The sequence below is a fragment of the Lates calcarifer genome, linkage group LG14 (genome assembly GCF_001640805.2).
Source record: "Lates calcarifer isolate ASB-BC8 linkage group LG14, TLL_Latcal_v3, whole genome shotgun sequence".
Classification (NCBI taxonomy): domain Eukaryota; kingdom Metazoa; phylum Chordata; class Actinopteri; family Centropomidae; genus Lates; species Lates calcarifer.
In genome coordinates this window covers 1,493,432-1,520,306 of record NC_066846.1, presented here as the reverse complement: position 1 = coordinate 1,520,306, position 26,875 = coordinate 1,493,432, and the positions used below count along the sequence as shown (strand labels likewise).

Here is a 26,875-nt window from a genome sequence, read left to right as displayed (position 1 = left end):
CATATAGACCGTTGAACTATTCAATGAAAAATTTAAAAATATATTTAATATATACTATATTAATCAATTACATCACTTAATTGACCGACTCTAATGACTACCCCTAAAGCCCAGCCCAATGTGGACCAACCTTGCCTTCTCCGCACTTGGTGCCAGTCATGACGAGGCCGGGGTCGGGCAGGTCACCCTGGCCATCCTGGGTGCTGTAGACGTAGGTGCCACGGCACTTCACCTCAATGCCACCTGTCTTGATGGTAGTGTCGATGGACACGGCATTGGTGCCTTTGGGTTTCTTGGCAGCACTGTGGCACTGTATCTTACCGCACTTGGCATCGCTGGGCAGAGATAAAAGCACAAACAAAGAAACATTTAACTTTTACTTTTGAAGGGTGAGTCAATAGAGCTCCATGATCATTTTTAGCTCTGCTTTGCTTTAGTCATCCAACTCCACTGAGCATGGGACAAACCAGACATCTGTTTACCAGTTTGACCTCTGTCAGTGTCGTGTTGTGATTTACCAACTGATACCTCTACTATAAAGATGATCCAGTAGGATCTGCCTAGTGTTCATTCAATGTTTGTGTTGATTTTCATGTTGTTTAAATTCTAAATACATATAAATGGACTGTACTTATATAGTGCTTTTCTAGTCTTTTCAACCACTCAAAACACTTCACACTACAGATCACATTCACCTATTCACACACACATTCATAGAGCACTTGTTCTATACAACACAGGGGTTGGGGTTCAGTATCTTGCTCAAGGATCCTTATCACGCGGACTGGAGGAGCCGGGAATCGAACCACAGACCTTCTGATTGGTGGGTGACTGCTCTACCTCCTGAGCTGCAGCCACCCCATGTATACATCTGTACAATAGAAATGCCTGTTTTCATGGAACCTAAATATAATATTTTACAGCATTTAAAATTGAGACTACTACTCATTCTTATTGTGACAAGTACCATGTACAGAGCCAAACCAACAATGAATGTTTCCAACTAACAAGAACTGTGTGTGTAAATAAAGCTTAGTATATCTTATTCTTCTGAGAGGAGGATATAATAATAATAATTGAACACATCAGTGAGCAACTGATGCTGCTCCCTGCTGAAGGTTCCACTGGGATCTCCTTCCCTTCCTCTGTTGACTGACAAGTTGTATCTAGACTCCACAGTCAACACTCTAAGTCAAGTGCCAGTCATTCAATTGCATTACAAAAGGTGAGGGGACGGTTAATGGACGTTAATGTGTTTTTACCGGCCGTGTCTGCCTGTAGTGTCGGGGCTGTCTGGCTATGAAGAAGACAGCCTTCGCCTGCTCATAACTTTAATAATCTGAATATCTGTATTGTAGCGATCCGATAAGGATCCATCCTCAGCAGACATGTGTTTTTTGATTGAGGTTTGTCAGTATCTAGATCTTCCTGATTAATATATAGAGTAAATACATACTAGTAAATACACACACACATATACACACACACACGTGATGAGGAAAACAAGTGAAGTGGATTACAGAATGATGGGCAGATAGTGGCTATGTTTAGATTATTCACATCTTAATAACAGGCAGATAGTGTATTTACATATCCACTAATCAGCTCTGTGACTTACTGTGGCCAGAAAACACTCTAATGACTCCTGTGGGACTTCATAATGGATTTGGGCAGTGGTGGATCATACAAGGCAGCCATCAGCCACCTTAATCCACGAGCTCATTTACATAGCTAAATCGCTAATTTGGCTCCATTAATTAGCTCTGGCACAGTTCCATGGAAACTGCCTCTGAGAGGCCTGTGTTGACAGTGTACAGAGGGCCTGGCTCTCTGTGTGTATGAGTGTGAATGATGAAACACTCAATTCAACAGAAGTGTGCTTGCTAACAGCAGCAGAGATTTTAAAAGAACCAAATGTTCATATGATCACTAACATGACTATAGAATTGTGATGTTAGGAAATAATAATAAATAGTAAATAAAAATAACAATTATTATTATTATACAACAGTTGCCCAGTTAACTCAGTTGCTATTAAAGCTGCAGTTGTCTATATTCACTCTTCTTTTAGCTCTGTTTTGGTCTCCACCAACTCCTGAGAGAAATATCTGGCTCTTCAGCTGCTAAATGCTCCCAGTTACTCTCTGTAGCTTTTTGACTGGAAACAGTGGCTACTTGAAACAAGGTTGATGAGAGTGCTAAAATGTAACCAAATAGTAACATTGTGGGCTGTAAAATGCAAAATAATGAGCAGAAAAAGGCTAAAAAACTTTGTAGAACTGGGGGGAACTGAAGACGTGGTGATAATTCTCTGTGGGGTTGTCCCAATAAAAAACAGCCTTCACATTGCACATTGTCGTTTCAGTCATTATTAGGAAAATATTTGTTAGTGCAGCTTTTAATGTTGGTCTTAATCAAGATTTCTAATCATTTCTTTGCATTCTGCAGCAACAGATTTATTTTACAGGCTACAGCGGTCTGTGTTTGAATGTAGGGTGAAACTCGTCAGAAAACATGCCCACACATACTAACAGAGAATGTTAGATATTGCTATTGATTCAAACTTGAGTTATGGTAAGGAAAGGGCAGAAATCAAAGGAGAGAAAAAAGTGTTTTTTTGTGGTGCTGAAATTTAGTTGGATGTTGAAAGAAAGAATGACAAAAATAATATGAAATGTCCACATTAGGAGACACAAAGTAAATAGAATGAGTCAGTGAATTTCGTCTTAAAATATGACTTTGTACCTCCTAATTTTGACTTAATGTGAGTATTTTTATTTTTTGCTAATACTAGTGTTTCCTACATTGTTCTTTTCCTGGCAGATTTTTGTCATGGCTTGCCAGGCACCCACTCTGCTATTGTACCTCATCTCATTTCTTATGACAGAAATCCAAAGAGAACATGCCTCTGCTGTCTAGAATCCTGATTACCTGTGCCATAGCCCTAGTACCTACCCATATATACGGTAACTCATGTTTTTTTTTCTATTTGTGTTAGAATTTGTCAGGATCACCAGTGTCTCTTACCTTTTCTCACACTTCATGTAGTTGCCATGTTCATCTTTCCCACAGTTTCCAAAGGCATTTCCTGCTGCATTGACATCTTCAAAGCAGGCATCATGGGCCGGTCGAGCTCCTGAAGACACAATATATCCCATCACCCATGAGTCTGTTTACTTGTATCGCTGTTGCTAACAATGTTAGCAATGATCCTTCTCTGCTGTCAACAAATGGTAGCATCCTGACTCACAAAGTGCTTGACAACAGACACAGCTAATGCTGGTCTCAGCCACCGGCTTGTCCGCTGCAGAGATGATGAGACACCACCCTCACCATATACACTATTTGAAGCTGAACATGGTGACCTCACTATGACGACAGGACTGTGGGATACTGCTAAGCAAGGCTAAACACATACATATGCTCAGTTATCAGTTTAAACAGCACCTTGCTAAAACTAATGCAGCACTAATACAACAGCAGTCCAATAAATACAGGTAGGCACATTTATATGAACAAGAATAAAATGATCACAAACACCTCTCTGTATAACACAAAACATTTCAACAGAATCACAAAGAAAATAGTCCAAAATGACCATAGAGTTAATTCAACACCTGTATTAGAATGTATTAGCCTTAGCTACGTGTTCTCTTCTCCTCAGGTGACTAAGATGGCTTGTTTTTCAAAAAATGTCAATTTATTCAATTGATATATATTCATAATACACTGGAATATAATAACAATGGTAACTACAAATGGCACAGTATGATGGAGTATTAAGGTATCTCTAAAATCTCAAAAACAAAGTTGAAATAATTTGAGAAAAATCTAAATATTATGAGAATAAATTTGAAATGTTTTGAAAATGAAATAATTTTATTTTGCTTATTATTTCTTGTTTTTTTATTTAATTTTATTTATTTTTTTAATCTTATTTTTTTTATTTGTTAGTTTACCATTTCTTTCTCATTTTATATCTGTAAAATCATGAGATAATGTTTACGGTGAGGGCGCATGGTGGTGCAGTGGTTAGCACTGTCGCCTCACAGCAAGAAGGTTCCAGGTTTGAGCACCGGTTTGCCCGGAGCTTGCATATTCTCCGTGTCTGTGTGGGTTCTCCTCCACAGACCAAAGACATGCAGGTTAATGGTGACTCTACATTGCCCATAGGTGTGAATGTGAGTGTGAATGGTTGTTTGTCTATATATGTTGGCCCTGTGATGGACTGGCGATCTGTACCCCGCCTCTCACCCAATGACAGCTGGGATAGGCTCCAGCCCCCTGTGACCCTTAATGGATAAGCTAGATAAGATAATGGATGGATGGATGTTCACCTGTAATATATGTGCAGAGGCTAGCTGAATGGCTGCAGCTTGGGAAAAGAGTAAGATGCCAACAGCAGGGCTTGGTCAGAAAAATTAGGTTGACTTCTGGATCCACTTCAAATGTAATGCTGCAGAAACTATAGTCAGATTATTGTCAGGAAAAAAGACCTATGGCAATGAAGTAGCTTGAGGAATGCTATAAACCTAATGAGGCACCTTAAGGTGTGCCACACAGAAAATGAGCTGGTGTTAAGGATAATATGTTTAATAATGATATGTTTCTTTTGAACTTTTATTAACTTAAGCCAACAGAATAACAAAAGGCAGGGGTGTAACATTTTTAATTATTAGTATTTTACAACAAATCCAGAATTTTAGTCAACTAAAAACTGTTTTTTTTTTAAAAAAAGATGGCAAAACTAACAATGACTTTTAACCTCAGCTAATACTTAATGATATGTAATCTGCAATTACCAGTAGTCTACACTATGAGAATTATTAGTTCTTATGAAAATCCTCAAAATCTCAGTTTTTCTCCCAGTGGCAAAAAACTAGAGAGAATTGTTTTTAGTCTTTGTAACAAAAAGATAATAAAGATAAGAATTACAGAACATTAAAATAAGATGATGCACATTAAAGTCATCATGTTGCTTTTATCTCAGGTGCTGCTGCACAAACACTGTCATGCTTTTTAATGCAGCATTCATATTTGAGAGAGAAAAGGAACAAGAATGTCTGGCATTGATTGAGTGTTTGCTCTCAGCAGTATAGTATAGCATATATACTGTCAAATCTGTTGGCAGTCACTCTGTAGTTTGAAGCAGTTTTAAACACCAGTATTGGCTATTGGTACTTTAGTATTTGAATAAATGTACTGCCATTCAAAGCCTCCACTGGTAAATACCTAATTTTGGAGTGTTTAAACAAAGGCTTAACACTGGTCTGAGGGCATGTTTATCCCTGGAATACTGAGCAAGTGGGTAAGTATACGTTTTTTTGAGTGTGTTTTCATAGACTCTTCATTACCGTAGCCCCAAAGCTGTAGGCACTGCTGTTCGTGGGTGAGGCACATGCCGTTGTAGCAGTAGGCCAGCCCATACTGACAGGAGGAGCCATCCAGCAGGTAGACGTTGGCAGGACAGTAAGGAGATGCCCCGGTGCAGTACTCTGGCAGGTCACATGCCCCTGCTGGCCCCCGGCACATGGTACCTGCCTGCTTCAACTGGCACAGACAGGGAACGAGCAATGAGAGGGAAGGAAAGGGAGAGTGCAAGACATCTAAAATAACAGGAAGATCATCTCTGATACAGTGAATCTCACAGGGAGGATGAATAATGAACACTTTCTTCTAAACAGACCAAAATCTAGTTGTAAAAGACCTTTTTTCTAGAGTTTTTCAGTTGATACTGATTAAATAGGGAATATTTGCAAATAATTTAGGATCTAATAAACTGCCACAATTGAATAGCATTTCAACAAGCCTGGGGTCAGGTAGTATTCCACAACAGGCTATTGACCATGGCAGGTAATACAAGACACTAGATATTTTTACCACTAAACACTGAGAGAAATATGTGGACACAAACAAAAAGACAGAAGCATATATAGTGTGTTTAAGCTGTGGAATACAACATGTAGAATTAACTTTGTTAGACGGCCAGGTGGTTACAAACTCATGTTGTAAAGACAAGCTTTGTTCAAACCCGGAGAGGTTCATTTAAAATTGTAGTGAAGATCTTAAGTTTCAAAAGATAGATTTTCAAACATGTACAGTGGTGTATTTTCATTCAAGGGAATGGTGCACAGTCTTGTCTAGATAGATAAACACTGTATCTGTTATTATTGTAGTACAGTATAAAATGTTTTTAATAGACTTAAACCAAGTTAAAGCTGAATAACAAAAGTTTTGGCCACAGCAGAAAAGGACAGGATCACAACATCTGTTCATTATGGTGTTTTTGAATTTGACTCAAATCCAGCAATATTAGCATTCATTTGGATTCATATTTGCATCCACCTGATAAATTTAAGTCTAATATTCACTCTCCTCTTAGCTCTGTCCTGGTCTCCACCAACTCCTGAGAAAAACATCTGGCTCTTTAGCTGCTAAATGTTCCTTTATGTTCATCAGCTTGTCTCTAACTAACTGTTTGCTGCTGTACAGGTAGTCCACAGTGGTTTTATGAGAGAGCTGCCCGCTGTTGTTGATGAGAGCAAAGTTTGTGGTCTGGAAAACCAAATCTGCAGGGCTGTCCACACAGCCGCAGGGAGAACTGATGAAAATTCTTGAGGGATTTTCCCTCTGACCTTCACCTTTGATGCAGTATGTGAGTGCAGCTTTAAGGGGAATGAGAAGAATTAAAATCTTTGTGGTAAAGTAACAATGAATGGATCAAAACACAAAAATGTGACAACAGTGGCAGTAGAAGAAAAGTGTGTGAGATATGCTGAAATGTGTCCCTCTGTGTAATGAGATTGTCATGCCATACACAGCATATAAAGAGGAAATATTTGTACTAAAAGACTAACAATATTGCAATGACAATAAGAGAAACAAACTTAGAGGAGTTGCAGCTCTTCCTCTGCAGATACTACATCAGTTATTGCCATCTTCAGTATTTGTCTCTGCTGTCAGGCTAAAGCTCAACAGAATTTGGGTTCACACTGCTGTGTATTACAATGGGATGTCAGGATTTGAATTTGAACAGTGAGATGATAGCAGAGATGAAACGTGTTGGTGTGATGTGAAGACGGCGAGCCCTGCTGCGACAGGAGCTGACACGCCGTGGGTACAGTATGCCAACACGCTGACATGATGACTGACAGTGAACTAATGATACTGAGCTACTACTGCAAACGAGGTGAGCTCCCTCCTACGCCGCTCTGCCTGCACGTGTGTGTGTGTGTCTGTGCGAGTTTCTTACTTTGCAGCCCTCGCAGCACACTCCATGGGCACACTGAGCCTCCTCCTTCAAGGTGCAGTTATTGGCATTGCAGCAGTCATTGGTGCATTCCTGTTAACGGTCACACACACAAACTCATTATATCCACTGAGTCAAGTGCCAAAACCTACACACTCACTTTCCAAATCCCAGTCCACGTGTAGCTCAATATCAAGTGTTATATCTTACAAAAGAGATAAATAAACATGAACATTTCTAATGGCTAGTAAGTCTAGTTAAAATCTAATGTCTTGTGAGATGTCATTTTGAATGCAGACAACTCTACCATGGTCAGTAATGCCTGCAGCATTACTGAGACATGTGCAGGGTATTTTTTATTTAACACAGCTCACTGGCTCCTTTCATGTTTTGTTCTGTGCACCTGCATGTATAATTATTATAAATGAATTTGGCGTCAGACACCTCCTGACAGGTGTAATTTGAAGCCTGTAGTAAGTCATTTAGAAAGGATTCTACAACTTTCCAAGTATGGTGTAGTAAATGTTAGTGGGTTGCTAATTTTGATTTCAGGTCCAGATGGCCTGCAGCACCCAACATCCAGAAGGTCAAAATGTTCACTGGAGAGGTCTTAGTGATGAATAAAAAGCTAAAAAGATGTTTATAAATCATCCTATCAGAAATCATCAAACACACACTTGCACACACACTTCTTAGTGGCAACTGACAACTGTGACTGACAATTTTATCAGATGCTCGCAGGAAGAAAAAAAAAGAAATCTAGAGACATGACTTTGCTGCTTCGCGTGTCATACAGCGTACACACAGACAACATCTCCCGTTGCCATGGCGCCCTCCTCTGAGCCACCGGTTACGGTCAAAACAAATGTGGGAGTTGACTCGAGCAAGAGAAAAAAGCCAATTATACTGGCAGGAAAGAACGGAGAGGGGATTATGGGTGAACACAACAACAACAACAAAAAGCACTGGCTTGTTTGTAGTGTGATGTTCATTTGAACATCAAGACAGAGCCAATGTGCTTCAATTGAATTGAAATGACAAAAAAAAAACCTGAAATATCTCTCTGTGACTTTCCACACACCCACTTTGTGGACAGTGCTGTGTCTGATTAGACTCAAAATAAAAATAAAAAACTTTGCCTTTCTACATTCACTGTAAAACATTAGTGGTTGTAAAAGATTTGGTTTTGAAATGGTTTCCCTTCTTTAAAGAAAAAAAGAACTGCATGTAGTCTATAATCTACAACTCCACACCCATGTTTGTTATATGTGTCATACATTTGTCTGCGTTGGTGGAAATCACAAGGTGAGACTATAAAGCATCATTCTGTAGCTCATCTCATTTGAAATGCTAAGAGCAGGTGGCTTGTCAGCAGCCTGAGCTTGACTGTCAGCTCCACTCTGAGTGGGAGTCATAACAAACAGCCCCATCAGCGGCGCTGCTGCTGTCAGCTACCAATTTGCTTCCTCTGTTTTCAATTTGCTCTGCTGCTTGAACCAAAAAAGGTTTACTTAACCTCTGGGTTTATTGAGCACAAACACTTCATTCCGATTTAAGGAAACTTTCAGCAATCTTTCAGCTGCGTCGCAGAAATGTGACACAGAGTGCATCAATGATGAGGCCACAACACTGCAGTGCTGTGCAAGATCAGAGCTGACAGAAATGATTAAAAACAGCTTCATTTTTCCTGGGTGACATCAATATAGAATAGATAGAATGACACACTTTGGTTTACATTTTACTTGTTACCCAATCTTGTAATTCTGTTGCTCTGTAATTCTATAGCTACTTTTGTTTACTCTTTACACATGACAATGCAATAGATGTCATATACAGAGCATTTTCTTATCCAAACAGAATGCCTGAAACAAATGTATGATTATGGGCTGCATAAATAAAACTTTTAGCTTTGATGTGGGTTTTACTACATCTGTCCACTAGTACATAGACACTACGTCCCTCTTCTTCCAATCTTTATGCTAAGCTAGGCTAATAACAGCCTAACTCCAGCTTTGTCGGTAGGAGAGTGATATGATGATTGTCCTGATAACAGGATATCTAGTTTGCAACTTCTTTTGTAGCATGTACACAACACTGAAACAACAGTGATCCACAACCTCCCACATGTATACAAACCAGTGTGTGACAAGTGGCTAGCCAGCAAGTTGTCCCCTGTGGAGTTAGCTATTAGGGTAGCTTTGTGTGTTTACTTTTGATCCTCAATCTCCCAGAAAACAACAACAACAACAAAACAAATCATATATTATCATACATAATATCTATGTCCCTTTAAAAATTAATGTATTACTGGAATTCATCTGCATTAGAAGTGACAAGTTTTATGGGGTGGGGGTAGTTCAGACAAATATTAAAGAGCAAATATACTCACGTCAGGTTCTCCACAGTCACATTCTTCTCCATCTTCCACAAAGCCATTGCCACACTTCTTGCCGCCAACCAGGTCCTTCATATTGGGCATGTTGTAGAGACACATGCCCCCTCCCTTCTGGAAGTAGCTGTCCAGGTCGCGTTTACTGCAGCGACTGAAGACTCGTGGGAATGGATGCCTTTACACAGAGATTTTCATTCAGTTGTTGAAGAGGAGAATTTGCAAAAACACATTACACATGATTATTCTAAAAGGTATAGCAGTAGTTCTTTGTGTTTTTCTATGTGGCACTTTGAGGTATTGTAAGGACTACATACTAATGCTTTCACTAGACTAAAATGTTTTCTTTCATTCTGTTTCCTGACATTTTATGTTGCCTTTCTCTAATGTGAAGGACAACATGGGAAATCCAATATCAATGGTGATTATGAATATTTGATGATCATAAAAAAACAGTACAGAAGTTGGTGTTTTTATATCTGAGAGAAATTAACAATCTCAAGTAATAAGTTTCTTAGGCAGTGACATTAATAATGTAATTAGTTTTTCCTCTTGGCTGATGAAATTGTTATGCATATGTCAAATTGTTAGCAACAACATCTCAATGGGAGCATGTTTATGCTGAAGCCTGACGCAGTGCCTGAGGCTCACCCGGTGGCGGCAGCCATCACACAGCCTCCCTGCTCAGCAGTAGCCTCGACACAGCAGCCCTCATGGTCATGGCTCATTCCAAAGTTGTGGCCGATCTCGTGGGCCATGGTGGCTGCAGCACCGATGGACAGCTCAGAGTGGTCCTGTGGGGGTGAATTAGAGGGAGACTTAATGTGGCTCAGAAAACACTGAATGTGTCATTTGATGACTGTTATGTATGTCTGTATAAATACATACATTCTGCTATGATTCTAAATACATTTCCATACTTTACGTCTTTCGTATGTACAGGGCTGGATTAATACTTTATTCTGGTCCCAGGGAAAACTGAGCAGTGGTCCCTACTGACCCATTAACAAAAAATTGCCGTGATGTCCAGTGGCACTTTAAACTACATATTATTAGCATGCTAACATGTTCACAATGACAATTTTAACAGTTTGATGTATAGTTTGTAGAGGTGTTAGTTCAGCATGTTAGCATACTAACAACGTTAGTGCTAAACACAGCTGAGGGAGTGTTGTTATTTTCACAGTATTTGTGTTTGGATGTAAACCAAGGTTTTGGATAAGTATACAACAAAATCACCTGATGATGACGCCTGATGAAAGGGCTTTAGTTAGTAAGATATTTAAGTAAGTAAAGCTTAAAGGGAACATGAATGCTAGAAGTACACTTTTCATAGCAATCCATACAATGTCACTGAGCAATTTCACTCAAAATCATCAAGGCAACCTGCTGGTGGTGCAGGTGATCACCACAGTCATTAGGATTCATCCTCTGGGGACTATGAATGGCTGTACAAAGTCTCATAGCAATGGTAGCTAAAAACTTTTGCAATTCAGAACCATTACAGAATCAATCAAGCTTTTGTTAGTTGTTGTTGGTTATGTGACAGTGGAACACGCTGCTAAAAAACAACAAAATGGGTACAGTGTGAGGTACACAATCAGTACGTGTCTGACGAGGTTAGATGATGCTGAAGTTGAAGCTTGTGTAGAAGTAAGAAAACAGCTACAATGTCCCAGTTTCAAAGGTGAAAAAAAACCCTCACAGGATAGAGCTGCATGAAAACATACACACACACACACACACACACACACACACACACACACACACACACACACTGTAGTGACACTATTCAGATGTATTTAGCTCCTCTTTGATCCACTGAAAGCTGTCATTCACTCTTAGCTCTGCCTCTGAATAATGCATACTGTATAAAATGGGGATATGTTAACTGTCTGGAAACGCTGATGTTCTGCAGTGAAATCCTTCCCATGCCACTTAATGCTCTGAGGGCCAAACCACAGAGGCAACATGGTTCTGTGGTGAGCACCAACTCCCCGGCTCGGTCAGCCACAGGACATTTGGATTCTACAGGCCACGTCTGCCCATAGGAGAGCTGACAGCCTATTAGAAGCAAATCAAGCATGGAAAAGCTATCGATCTGTCCAGCCGCATTCATTCAGGCCACTTCTGCACACGTATATGAAGCCATATAAGCTACACAGACTGAATAATACTACAGTGGATGTTTTAAAGCTGCAGGAAAGCAGGCAAGATTTGAATGTTAACATCCTCAAATACCAAGAGGGGCTACAGTAAAGATGAATGTCCCCTACTTATAGTACTGCACCAGTGCTTGGGTTCATCTGTCCCACAAAACCATTGAAACTCTCATCTCACTTTGATATAAGTCATAGGTAAGACGAGGTAACTGGTATTGATTTATCTCATTTCATCTATTTTTCAGCAACAGCTGACAAGAAACAATTGACTGTGTGACTGTCCACAACAAGAGATTAATTTATTTCAAGATTCAGACCAGTCTTAAAACTTGGCAAGACAATCCTGATTAACACTGACTGATTATCACATTAGTGCAGAACATGCTGATTTGAAACAATGTGAATGAGACTTTGTTTCAAGAAGTTTCAAGAACTTTTATTTTGAAACTCCTAAGTTTCATTGGTCATGATTTCATTTAAGAATTTAGTTGCTAAAAGAAGTTAAAGTGATGAAAATATTGGTAACCTTCTCTTATTATTTTAAATAATAACCACAAATGAAAATGGTGTTTACAGAAATATTGGGACCCTTCAAATAATACTTTGTAATGAGTATTCTACGCATCTCAGCTGGTAGTTTGGTCTCAGGTTTGACGGGCATCTTTCTCCAAACTGTGAGTTTCAGCTCTTTCCATAGATGTTCAGTTGGATTAAGATCAGGACTCAAGCCAGGCCACTTCAAAACAGTCCAGTGTTTTCTTCCCATTCATTGTTGGCTGCTTTTCTGTGTAATTTTTGTTTCATTGTTCTGTTGGAGGAGCAATAAGATGCAGCTGTGACAGAGCTCTCTGACAATGGGCAATATGTTTCATTTCATTGTGCCCTGCACAGCTTGACCTGTGTGCCAGATGCAGCAAAGCAACCCCATAACATAACCGAGCCTCCCCGATGTCTTTCCATGGTGTTCTTTTCTTTTGAATCTGTCTGGACGACATTCTCCCACAAGCACTGTAGCCTGTCCAGCATGCATTTTACCAAACTTCAATCTGGCTATTTTATGTTTCTCTTTCAAAAGTGGGGTCTTTTTTAAGTATTCTTCCATGGAGCCCACTTTCCTTCAGAAAGTGATGTAAGGTATGAGTAGACATTGTTGTATCTTGATCCTTTTCTACCATTCAACCATATCCCTCTGTTTTACCTGAAGTCAATTTTCCTCCACAGATATGTCCAGGGAGGGTGGCTACAGTCCCATGGTCCTCAATCTACTTAATAATATTAGCAACCGTGGTCACAGCAACATCACACTTCTTGGAGATGGTCTTGTAGCCTTTATCTTGACCATGTCGTTATCTCCTCAAACAGCTCTCTTTTCTTTCTCTTGTCCATTAAACAGGCTGAGTGACTGATTATGAGATTGAAGACACCTGTAATACTAATTAATACAATAATCTGCTTTAAGTGTCAATTCACTTATTCACCATCATTTGTAAGGGTCACTGATATTTTTTCCAGGCTGTTTTACAAGATCTTTGTAGAATAAGCAAGAATCTCCACAGCTTCTTTGTTTTATTCTGTGGCAAACCTTTTAATTTCAACACTACCCTTACATTTCGTAACAACACCTTAAGGTACATCTGTATCTGTTGTACATTTACACACACAGTACTTTACTAGAAGTATTCTCCGAATAATGTTGATTTTAAAATACACAAATGTTAGCAATACTCTGCAACAATGGTGGCTGCAGCATGACTCTGCATCCTTTGTATTAGTTGATTAGGTCAGTGAGGACCAGGGGACTGCTACTTTGTAAAACCTAATGACTATTGAAATAAAGGCATGGAAGTTCTAATAGGTCCACTCTAAGGGGACAGTTGATGATCTGCATTAGCAGACTTAAACTACACTCTAATGTGTTACTAAGTGGTATCAGTTAGATAAAAGATCATTCCAATACAGGGTTTAGTTGCAATTTCAGTCATAGTATTACTAGAATTATGTAATTTTAAGAGGAAAAAGTTGTAATATTTCAAAAGTTATAATGAGAGAAGTCATGACAATATGAGATTTCTTATATTGTATCACAGTATCGTATATTATAATTTCAGTTGATAGATTAAACACTTAAAATAGTGTTCCTTCACACTTATTCATTTTTTCAATATTCAAAAGAGCTGCAGAGATATATTTTGACACAAAAACATCACAAGACAAGAGGCAAAACCAGAGAGAAACGGCACACTGTACATCAGCAGGACCAGAAGTCCTGAATAGAAACATTTCCCACTGACTCAGCTGGATATGGTATTCATACACTAACTGTGGCATCCGTAGCTCAATTGAGTAGGGATTGAATTTTTTTTCTCCACTATTGTTTCAGCCTCTTTCCCATCTAATGCAGCAGAAAGCTGCCAATGTTCTAAGCTGTGCAGATATAAAATGAAATATAACAATAAACACCCTATCTAACAAGACCATATTAGACACAGTTGAGCTCATATGCAGTAGGGGTGCACAACACTGAAAACTTTAACTGTACACAGTCAACTAATCACTGTAGTCATAGTGTAGAAGCTCATTCATGAAACGTGATGCCATCCATAGGTCTTCTCTTACCTCAGCAGTTCCTCAGTAAAAGCAACTCTCAGCAGCTTTGTCAAAGACTCTTAAGAGACACCTCTTAGTTAGGAACCATTTAGTTAGCACCATTTAGGAAGACTCCTTGTGGTGAGATAAGATCTTTTGTGATTTTTTGTTTTGAAGAGCTGCAGAGTCTCCAAGGATCATCACCATGAGAGACATCTTTCACATGATCCATTGTTAACATATAAATACTAACTGGAGCAACTGTCACCCCTCTCACTAATGCTAAGCTTTCCTCTACCACCTTCACTAAAAAACTAATCTTGAGATCTTAAGTCAGAGGGGCTCTGGCGCCAATCTCAGCTGACATTGGGTGAAAGGTGGGGTTCAACCAGGACAGGTCACCAGCCTATCACAGGGCTGACACATAGAGACAAACTACAATTCATGCCCTCACTCACACTTACGGGCAATTTAGGGTCACCAATTAACCTGTGTGTCTCTGGAGTATCTGGCTCATGGGATAAAGATGCAAACTCCACACAGAAAAGGCCTGGTCAGCAGGTTCAAACCCAGGACCCTCTTGCTGTGATTCAGTGTTAACCACTGCACCACTGTGTCACTCCAAACAATCCTTATGAATCCCAATCTTATTCTTGGCTCTAAAGGAAAACCTAAAGCTGATGATACACACAGAAGTGAAGACCGAAATTCTATATTTTGGAGGACATTCTGCAAGATATACAATCAATGAAAGATAGATTCAAGCTGGGAGAAAAGATTGGGGGGAAAAGGGGACTGAGTGTTTTTGAGAGAAAAGAAAACAGAACTGAGGAGAGAAAGGATAGAGAGGGGGAAAAGATGAGAAATGTATTCCTACATACCACGTTAATGCCTCCAGAGTTTTCCAGGCTGCACATTCCCTCCAGCGGTGCCATCCCAATAGTTGTCCCCTTGAAAATCACACCGCTATCACAAACACACACACACACACAGACACACACAAAACGAAAAATCACTTAGCCTTAATCTCCTCCCTGTTCACTTACGGGCTCCACAGTGGATGCACATTGATTGCAGATGCAACTGCAGTGCACAGCAGCAGACATGATAAGCCTGTCAGATGTAGAAGAGGGCGTGCTAGGAACCTCAATCCACCATGTGGTCTCTTGGCAGTTGTCACTTAGCTTCCCAAAACAAAATCAAGCTCTGTCTGATGAATCAAAACAAAATAGGCCCTGTGGTATCAGCACAACTAATTATAGAACATGAGGGGCCAACAGTTTACAGCTTATGGATAAATCTACAAATGTGTGTGTGTATGTGTATGTGTGTGAGCCAGCAGTCAAGCTGCGATGCTGCGACTGACGGCATGCTGAGTTGTTCGGTCCAATTACAGCTGACTGAAGCAAGATCGTTTGCTTAATAAAATCCCTGTTTAACTAATCATTTGTCAATTTGTACATGAAATATGAAATTATCTGACCCACGACTGGGAGTGTGTGTGTGTCATTAAAGCCACACAGAGGCTCATCAGGGGGATAGGAGGTGTATGTAGGGAGGATGTGGAGTTAATCAGCTTTCTTATTAGCTGAGGAACAATGATGATTATGAACCCATGCATTAACATCAGGAGGGCAGAGAATCTGCAGGTTTTCACTCCAAACAAAAACTAGAGCAGCTCATTTCACTGATTAGTTCCTCCTGAGGTGAATATTCAATGGAAGAATGACTGATCAATACTGATCGTGGGGAAAAAAGTGAGAAAAAGAGAACACAGTGTCAGACTAATGCTGTGTTTAATGTCGCACGGTCAATTTTCGTTTTCCCAACTGATTTTATCCTCTCTGCAAGGAGGTTCTCATTGGACCTGTGAACAGTCTTTACTTGTCAGGATCCAGGTCTTTGATGTTGTTAGACATCAAACATTAGGTATCAAACATCAAACATGTCATTGAGGAAACACAAGAACACCCTTGAAGGATAAGACCGGCTGATCACAACCTGGTCTTATTTGCATAGTTTTGGAAATTGTTCCTTCAGGAAAGGAATAATAAGCAATAATACATCAGATACGTTGTAAACAAACCTCCAGGTTAGCGAAACTTATGAGGAGGAAATACAGTTTTCCTGTGTAATGAGAGATCATTTCAGGTGCTTCACTTGCAAAGTGGTTTAATTATAGCTGTGTTTACAACCTATTCTTGTTCGCTGACCCATTGGACTACACTTTAATGATGCCTCCGTGTTCCCTATTTCATAATATCTTATTACAAAATAAAACCATGTTGGTAATAAATCAGATAATTACTTATGTAGCTGTGGCTCATGATACACACAGTTGAAAATCACCAGGCTAGGGAGGTGCTGACCGAATGGTTGTACCAGTAGGCCGGAGAGAAGACTAGCAACTGCCTTGACAGCATCTTCTGAGCTGCCCTTGAGCAAGGCACTGAACCTCAATAATTGTTAAATATACATTGTATACTGACAGAGAGAACTGGGTTATACTGTATTTACCTCTTATTTTACTCTTGTGATGATGTGAAAATGTTGTCACCATAAGCTACTGGTCATGTCAGATAAGTGAAATTAAGTCTGCGGCTTGTTCACATGTAGCTCTGTAAATCTGACAATTAGGATGCTGCTGCCAGTTTCTCTGGCAACATATCAGCCAATGAGAGATCACGATCTTCTGCAAGAATGCGGTAAATGTCTTTCTGATTACTGGTGCAAACTCTGTGTGTGTGTGTGTGTGTGTGTGGTGTGTGTGTTTGTGAGAGTCCATTGCTCACGTGAGCAGCTGCGCATTGTCGTGTTTCTTGCGAGATTTCAGCTTCTGTCTCCACTGTAGGAAGGACCAGAGGGTGGCGTTTGGCTCCTCTGTGACGATACATTGATCCCTGTCGGTCCAAACCTCTAGACCAATCAGAGGCACACGGATGTTCAGAGCCCTGTAGAACTGAACACACACACACACACACACACACACACACACAGGTTTTTCTACAATCTTTTCATAAGCTCACATAATAGATTCTGGTCACACAAGGCAGTTTCTCCACAATCTCCCATAAAGGGCTGTTGAAGGACAGTATTGATTAAATCCTGATGAGGCTTCATGTCACAGTGGACATTTGTGTCCTGTTTTCATTCACTTATCATTTACTTGGTACATCAAAGACAACAAATCTCAAAGTAGATTAATAATAAATTACATCAAGAGATGTGATGACTGTAGAACAGTATCTATTAGCTTGTTGAATGGAGCAGTTTGTTCTCTGGAGAAGTGTAGTCAGCAGCAGGAGAACCCATCAGCCTTACCTTATCCACGTAATTGGCAATTTCCATTATCCTCGTCTTGGTCTTTTCATAGTCCTTATTCTGCCGCTTAAACTGCAGGACAGGGGAGATGGGGGAGTATTAGTGGCATGAATGAGATCTGCGATCAGAAAAATAAATAAAATGTTACAGACTATCCTTTCTTAAATTCCCTGCAGAGACTAATGACCAATGAAAATAACACTACAACCCAATCAGCCCTGCTTTACCACTTCTACCATGGTCCATCATCATAATTATACCAATTACAGAAGGAAAAGATCAGACCCTTCATACTGGTCACCATGTGCTGTTACTATGGCATTAATGTGGCAGAAAGAACCCTAAAGTGACTTTTATGAAGATATAGCATCTCATCACTGCAGCTTAGTGTCTATTTAAAAGCCCTTCCACCTTTAGATTCCACCTAAATACACTCCCTCATTAAGCAGACAAATCCTTCCGGCCTGTCTCCACATGCTTTTGCCTTGCTGAGACTATTATGTCAGCTCAGTGCTCTCAGTATGAAAGAGCTCCATTAACTGGAATGAGATAATTGTTTAAGATGTGGACCGTGTTTCCATCCTGGCGTGTCATTTGATGGCTGTCTGACGTAAGTGGACAAATGTGGCGCTCGTGCTGGTGCACTGTACACAGGATTATTCTGCAGTGGAATGGCTGGAGTGGGTTGAGAGTCAGTGCCAGCTTACCAGTGTGTTGTCAGCCACTATGTACAGCTCCATGTACTTGGTTGTACCCCAGGTGTTCCTTTTAACCTGACAAGGGAAAAGAAGAAAAGAGAAAGACAGAAAATAAAGGGAACCTGGTTATCAATGAGGAAACAGTATGCCACACATTATGACATTTTGGCAAACTGACTCCATTAAAGGTATATGTACAGATACGTGTGACTGGATTACTTTGATACTGCAGAAAACTATTATTTTTATTAATTTTTAGTCATGGACATTTTGCTCCATGCATCATGACTTTCTTATGTTAGACTCATGAACAGATATATTGACTAGCTCAAATGCTTCCTTTAAGCCTTTAGCTGTTCCTCTGGGTTTCTTTTTGTGAGCGTGTGTGTTGGCTCATTGTAACTTAGGTGAAAGTCTGACCATATTGTAATATATATGTCTATATATTAATAAAGTATTGATCATGGCTAGGTTGGGCTCTGGGAATGAGCCAGTGGTCCCCCCTTAACTACTGCACCAATGAAATGCTGCTCAATAGTGGTCAAGCAGCTGATTGACTAAATTGTGATCCCACAGATACATGCAGACTGTTGAATAAGACTTAAGACTGCAAAATAAAACAAAAAATACTTCTCCATGTCAGTAGACAGAAAAAAAGAAACCAGAAACTATTATGGGTTAAAAGCTTGTAACTACACAGTCCACAAGTGGTACATAAAGAGGTGAAAAGCCTGTATGGGTACCTTGTGTTTACAAAGCTTTATGACTCCTTATATCCCTCCATCATTAAGTCTCCAACCTCTTAATACTTGATTACAGCCATTAGGGAAAGGCTCTGCTGTAATTAAATCTCATTGATTTACATGTGGGGGGACTGCTACTGTGGCTCGGTCTGGACCAATATTGCGGATTGGTGGGGAATCTGTGGTGCTGTGATGGCAGCCTGTGGAGCTCAGCACACACACATATCCACGGTAATGCATTCACACATCACATTATTCATATGAGAAGCAACAGTGGCAAAAAGCCTTGGGACAGTCTGGGGTCTGTGTGTGGCTGGCATTTCTGCATAACAACTCAGGATTAATGGGTGGCTGTGGAGGGAATTGTGAAAGCCAAGGGGTACAGAGCAGGAGGGAGGAAGATAGAGAAATGCCCTAATGGAGAGCTAAGAGGGCTTTAGCATATGAGGAGTGGAGAAAGATGAGAACAGTTTAAAGTGATTGAGAGCGTTAACAGGAAAGTGACAAATATGGGAATAAATATGAGAAGAAAAACCCAAAGAAAGACTGCTTGTCCCAGCAAGCACGGATAGATGATAACTGCAGATAAGCAAACTAGACTTGTGTTTAGGTCTTCTTCCCTATGAATGCACAGGAAATTGACTCGTAGCCATGGCCTAAACCAACCTGAAAAGCTGAGTCAAAGCCATAATTCCCTTCATTTCCAGGCTGTGCGAGAGTCATTTTGTGCCCTGATATTGTACCAAGACCAATTCAGTATTGTGCTTGCATATGACAAAGACCATTTACCCTCCAGAGCCAAATGTTCTTATGTGATTGGTGGTTTCATTTAGCTAGGTAATAAAATAAATCAAAAGAGAATTGTGATTCAGTCATCACATTAGAGGAAGTAAAGGAATCATTCTTTTTGTGTCTTTTCAATGCACTGACTGTGAAATTCAGTTTCTTTAAAAATAACACCAAGCTTGAATGGTCCCACTGAGTGATGATGAGGAATTATATAAATTGTTGTGGAATTAAACTTAATCAGCTACAGTTCTAATCTGGCACCAGATTATCGGGACCTGAGCATGAAGCAGTGTGTATTTAAACATGAGCACAAAATGTTGCCGAAATATCTAATTTGCCAACTTGATCAAATGGCTTTAGCTTGTCCATCATTAACACTATCATGTCATAATAAATATAACATATAAGTAACTATAAATATAATGTATTGACTTTTCTTAACTGTTAATGGACTTAGAGGATAACTCTGGTATTTTTGAACCTGGGCCTTATTTTCCCATCTTTTAAGTGTAAATGATTGATAGGAACAAAATTCAGTGCAGTATTGAACAAGAACAGTGTACACAAGCACCACGAACATCTGCTGCAATGTAATCCAATAGGTAATTGTCCATGTCAAAGCACATCCAATGCAGTGCCTGTTTTTGTCACTGACAGGCTCAGATTGTTATTGTCTAACATTATGGATAGCATTCAGACAGAGTTTTTTTTTTTTTTTTTTTTTTTTTTTATCAAAGAGGAAGATCCTTTTTGTTTGACCAGAAACATCACTATTTTTGCCTCTCAGGGCATGGGAGTTGCTGGAATACTGCTGACTTGATCAGTTCATTTGTTTGTGTTACTGTGTTGTACTTTTATTAGGTTAGGCATCTGAATACTTCTTCCATCACTAAAAGTCACACAATAACACAATAAACAAACTAACCAATCAAGGAAGCTGTATTTCAGCAGCTCCTGTGTTCTGCAAGGTAAAACTGTTATAACTGTCAAATGGGTAAGCCTCAGAGACAGATGTCAAGGGACAGAAAATCCTGCACTCAAAGCCTGACTTAGATGGACTAACAGCCCCCTTAAGGCAGAGTGAGGCTGCATTAAAGGTTTTTCAAATTGACATCCCTGAAGATGTTAAGTAGAATCCTCCCACGCCCCACTGGGAGACCCCTCTGCTCAGGTGTCTGATGTGACAATACTCTCACTGATTGAAACATAATTGTCAAATGGACCTTGGTCCACCAAAACTGGCACCAGGAGGGAGATATGTATTGCATTTACATTTAAATTACATCAAAACCTTGAGCAAAAGTTGGTATGAGGCTGTCTACTTCAAGTGTGGCACTTTTTTATTTGTTATTTATTTTTGTTTATTTATTTACTAGTTTATATTATACAGTTACAATGCAATAGATGTTTGTGGAACATATTTTCAGAAATACACTTGCTTGTCTTTGGACACACAGGGATTAAAGTGTTATTGATTTTCTCATCTGTATCTGTGGAGAGAGCAAACAAGTGTATTTCATAGCATGATTGACTGTTCCTTTAGTTAATGTTGAAGTCAAAATTCTAGCATCGTCACACTACTTAAATTTGCATCAGGAAAACCACCTAATATAGTCTAATCTTATTTTCTGAGAAATTGATTTCTGGGAGACTCACCCTTAAATGAAATGGTCTGAGCAGGTCAGAGATGTGGTTGGACTGGGCAGTGTGATGGCTGTGGCCACAGTTTCCACCTGTAATTGGCAGTTCCTCAGCATTCAAGAGTGAATGGTGAAGAGGATCCACACCACTGATTGGCTCCAGGTAGTAGGTGTCACTAGAATTCAAGGATATCAGGCCCCTGTGTTATGAAAAGAAAGAAAGTAGAGCTGGTGAGCTTGTGGAAGACACCACAATGGAATAATGGGGTTTTCCTGGAAAGTGCAAAGAGGGTCAGAAACATTAAGCAACACTAACCAATTTTTGTTGCTGCCATTGTTGCTGAGAACACACAAAATGCATGGTTTAATTTATCCAGATGTAACTGCAAACAGTGATCACCTTGAATGCAACTCATACTTAAGTAGGACAGTGCAAATCTCTAATCTGAGGTCCAAGTTTTTTTGTTTTTGTTTTTTTTATTTTGGTCTTGAGTTACACCACAATGTAGGATGTTAGGTTTAGGTGGTATATACCCACTGACTGCACCAGTTTTCACCAAGATTTTTCAGGGAACAAAAATTTATGCCATCAGAATAATTTGTTAACATTTTGTCAAGTACACAAAATAGAGTTTGCCTTATGATGCAAGACTAATTCCAGAGAAATGTGCCAAGTGCAATCTAACCTAAAAGACGTAACAAAAGCAAATACACACAATACAACCAAATACGCACGATTTGTGTGTTCTTGCTTTTGTTTCACGGTTTCTGTATTCTAAGTGTGTTTGTGTATTTGGTTGTGCTGTGTACATTTGCATTGCATGTGTTGTTAAATTTATGAAGATGTTTTCTTAATTTCCTTGTGTTATGTCTTTTTGCATGTGTTTTCTGAAGTTAGAGTGTGTTTGCCCTTGTAGGCAACCATAGTGCATTACTTTGAAACGGAGGAAACTTAAAACATGATGAATTTTGAGATTTTGATGAGAGTCTTTTTTTCTGTGATTTCTAAGTGGATTTATGGAAGTTTATTCACAAAGCACACTGATGGAGTACTGAAACAGCTGACAGAGACATTATCCATTTCCACCTGGTCTCTGTGTCTGCTTCTTGCCAGGTCCTACAACTAAAAACTTAGAATGTCACAGTGGTCAAATCAGCAGGTCAAACTACAATAACAATACAACAACATCCTGTTGCATTTAGAATGGTGCGCATATGTCTCTTTCACCTCACACAGTATATTTGCCTCACATTTCTCCTTCAGGGCAACTCCTTGACTCACACCCCACAGTTTGAAAATTATAAGAGATAATGTGTTCAGATACAAATCACATGTTAATATTAAATAGTGATGCTGTCCAAATCATAAGATCTGCTTTATGCTAAAAAAGGACACAAAAATAAATTGGATCTATGCAGGAGGGTGGTTGTGGTATGAGGAGACAATGTTTCAATCATATTTTTTAAGTGTAGTCCTGTTTGCATCCTTACAGAGAAGCCACAATGATGAACAGTGGAGCCTGAAGACTTGTTGTCCTAGATAACACAGCCCAGTAAAAAGGCAATTTAAAGCAAAGACAGTCATTCTGCAACAGTGACTGTCTGGGGAAACAGCCAGTGTTTGTTTAAGTGTGTATGAGTGCGTGTGATAGAGACTGAGGAAGAGATGGAGTCTCTTGTTTCATCCAGACAGACTGAGACTCTGCTCTTACGAAGATCTGCTACTGACTATGTTTCCCCACTAAACCCACATCCATTAGACTGCCTCAATATCAGAGCTGTTGTTTGACCTATGCCCTGTGTACCTCTTTTATTGATTTTACTTTACAGCTGTCCCTGAGCAAATCCCACCTCTAATTTAGCATAGTTAACTAGATAACTACATAACTAAAACTTAAAATAAATTTAAAGTTTAATATAGCAAGTTAAAACCTCAGTTAGTAGTAACTTCTCAAAGTACTGAAATGCATTTTTCCAGCATACAAAAACATTTAACTGAAACTAGTCTTGCCAAGATTAGTGCAAACATATGCAATATCTAAAATTACATACTTATTTGATTTTGTAGTTCAACTGTAATTACAAGACTTAAATGAGTAAGGACATGGGAGTTAGATTTGTAAAGCTGAATAAATGACTTTCATAAGATTTCTTCTTGTCAGTAAGAATGTCCATTCAACCTTGTGATTAAGAGAGCAATGGTGAGTCCTAAATTTACCATTAGTGATATAAAATTGTATTGTCAGCATAAAAATGAACAATTAAGTACTTTTTGTGAATAATTATATTATTTGCTTATAAAATAAGTTCAGCCAGGATTGATCTGGACAGAGAATAATCAATGTTCAATATCAGCTTCTTCGATACTGCAGGTGCATTTTGATATATTTTGACATCAAAGAAGGACTGAGAGTCGAGATCCAGACCTGGCACACGGAAGCTAGGTCTAACTTTCCAACATTAGCTGATCTCAGTAGTGATATTAGGTCTGATATTAGCTTATTACAGATCAGTCTTGCCCATTACATAGTTTGTCCTCCAGACAGTACTGATAAGTTTATTTTTATAATACATACATGCATTAGTTACAATTTCAACCAAATTTAAAAGGCCCTTATCAAAAATGCCCGTTCATGATATGGATTTATATTGAAGAATGAATATCTGCCTATATATTATTATAAGACTTATTAACATTCAACTATCAATATTGATATCTACTTCAAAAATCCAACTGGAGTATAGTATAGGCATCTTATTATTTATTAATCACCAATTTACTAAAAACTTTATACCTACATCAGGACATTGAAAATAGAGTTACATAATAAACTACATAAAAAGAACATTTGTATTATTACTTTATAAATGCTTCATTGTAATAAAACAAGCATATTTCAAAAGTGCAGTAAGCAATTATAAAGATTTCTTTTCTTGTATCTTGTATATTCATATTCATATTCATAAAGTGTGACCATGAAGGCAACCACATACTAAGAAATCTACGTATCCATCTCTGTCCTGACCTTGAAAAGTAATGATTCATACAGGCTCTGCTCACTGTGGTTGAATATGCATTTGAAGTTTGTATGAAAACTATTTCACCTTGTCTGTGAACATTTTGTCAGAGTTGCTATTTATTTCACGTCAGACACAAAAGGCACAAAGAGAATCCAAATAGTTTTTGTGAAAAGAGTTGTGCTGCGTATTCTGCTCATCCACACTGCATGACCATATGGGCACAGATGAGGTATCTGAGCTATGCTTTGTGAGAAAATGTAGTTTTTCTTAAGTAATTATATGTCCAAGGCTGTTTAACAATATCCCTTAAAACCGTGTAATTCATCCTGAATCAATACAAAACACTTCGTTATGGCATGAAAGTTGTTGGCAGGAAAAATGAGCTGGCAACTGTGGGCCAGAAGTGAAAATGAAAACATGCAGGACACCTGGAGGACTCTAGATAAGACCAGAGAAGGTCAATATTGAAACCTGAACAAAAAGTTCTGATCCAAAACTTTGTTATCCTGGCAGTGGGGGCCTCCAGTAACTGGCAATTTTTGCAATCATGAGAGTTTTCTTTTGCATAATCATCAGCTCTGTGTGAGTTATGTGGAGTCATGCAGGTTGGCCAGTGTAAAGAAAAGTAAGTGTTTCATACAGCCCTGCAGCTGGAGTAAAATAAATAGTCTTATTAAGGTACTTTCTTCACTCCTTTATTCTAAAACACAAATACCAGAAGTAAAATCAGAAAGCATTGTCATTTTCTCAATTCCTTTTTAAAATGGTTGCCATATTCATGGTCATATAATGAGAGCAATGGGGATGGACAGAGGAGTCACTGTTGTTTTGTGAAAAAAACAAAAAAAAAACATTGTTGATTCATCATTTATGATAGCGCTGTTGCCTGGCAGAGAAAATTTTCAAAGTGACCTATGACAGAATGCTTTCATCATAGCTTCCAGAAAAACAAACATTAGATTCTACTTGCCCTGCTTAATCACACTGAACCTCTGTCATCCTTCTGCTGATTTCGTTTCTTTCCTGCCACATCTCTCTGACAGTATCATTTTATATTCAGCATGCCATTATTCTTCCTCCTAAAATAACATTTACAATTTAGAGATTTAATTGAGGCTTTTGTTCAGGAGTGATTTATAATGAAGATTACAGTAGAGTAAGCATTGATTCTATGATCATCAAAAATTACAAGGAATGTAAAGGTAAGTACTTTAAAATGACCCTGTATTAATCATTCATGAGACAGTGAAGAACACACACTGAGACGAGAGACAGAAGAGATGTTTTTGTTCTTTTCAGGGAAAGCTGAGAGAGGGGGAACTGTTCAGTGTGAGAAGGACAACAGTACATTATTCCTGGTTTCATGGTTACCAGGATTTAAAGCTTATTCAACTGCTTATTTTAATGAAAGATTCATCTTAACTTGAATTTAGAAATTTGACCTTATTCAAATGAATGTGATATTCATTAATATAATGTTTAATATGATAATAGAAGCATGAAAGTTGACAAAATAACTTCATTAATTTAACATATTAGTGTCTGTTTCCATATATTGAGGAGTACTACTTTATATACAGTGACATAAGGCCTAAGAGGGAGCTGTGTGAGGTCTGATAAATGTCCTCAAGTGATGTCAATTGAGTCGGTGTTGGTTAGGTCAGAAGATGGCAAGTTTGTAAAGCAAAAATATCTGAGGACAAGCTTATCAGACCTTTGTAGCCTGCTCCTCATCTCATCTGCAGGCTACACACTCCAGGCTACATTAGCTGCAACTAGCATACACCACTGTATTGTGGGAAGCACGGGCACCAGGTTTTGACAAGGAAGAAGATGATATCTCTGGATGAACTGAATCAATTTTAATACTTATTTTTTAACCGTCCATTATAAAGTTGACGACTATATGGCAGGATCCTATTAACTATTATTATTATCAACATTTCATTTTGATCAATCTGTTCAAAGTAACACTTTATTAGCATGGTGAGAGGTTAAACCACTGGAACTCAACAAAAACAAGGTTTTCATGGAATGTTACATTTCTCTTTAAATATCTATACTTTATTCATGAAATCCTTATGCATGGCTGTGTTAAGGTAAGTCTGAGGAAAATGTTTTTGTAGAGAAATGTGTTTGTACTCAGTAAAAAGCTGTTATTTTACAACTACATCCCTTAATGAAACTTAATGACTTAATGTAATCTGTTTGTTTTTCAGTCCAAGAACAAACTTGTATCAGTCTGCCCACATTTGGATGGCTCTGTGAATGACTGGA

At 38.9% G+C, this 26,875-nt stretch overlaps 1 protein-coding gene across 1 annotated transcript in view; it reads right to left on the bottom strand.

Annotated features, from left to right (window-relative positions):
- The window catches only part of adam19a (ADAM metallopeptidase domain 19a), a 156,211-nt gene that overhangs the window by 20,678 nt on the left and 108,658 nt on the right, over positions 1-26,875 (bottom strand). The window contains exons 6-16 of the mRNA XM_018693824.2: positions 21,594-21,777; positions 18,415-18,480; positions 17,708-17,779; positions 17,179-17,345; positions 15,268-15,352; positions 10,290-10,432; positions 9,639-9,816; positions 7,253-7,342; positions 5,355-5,550; positions 3,028-3,136; positions 131-335 (exon numbers count right to left, since the gene is read on the bottom strand). Of these exons, the coding sequence (XP_018549340.1) occupies positions 131-335; positions 3,028-3,136; positions 5,355-5,550; positions 7,253-7,342; positions 9,639-9,816; positions 10,290-10,432; positions 15,268-15,352; positions 17,179-17,345; positions 17,708-17,779; positions 18,415-18,480; positions 21,594-21,777 (1,495 nt within the window). The remainder of the gene's footprint in view (positions 1-130; positions 336-3,027; positions 3,137-5,354; positions 5,551-7,252; positions 7,343-9,638; positions 9,817-10,289; positions 10,433-15,267; positions 15,353-17,178; positions 17,346-17,707; positions 17,780-18,414; positions 18,481-21,593; positions 21,778-26,875) is intronic.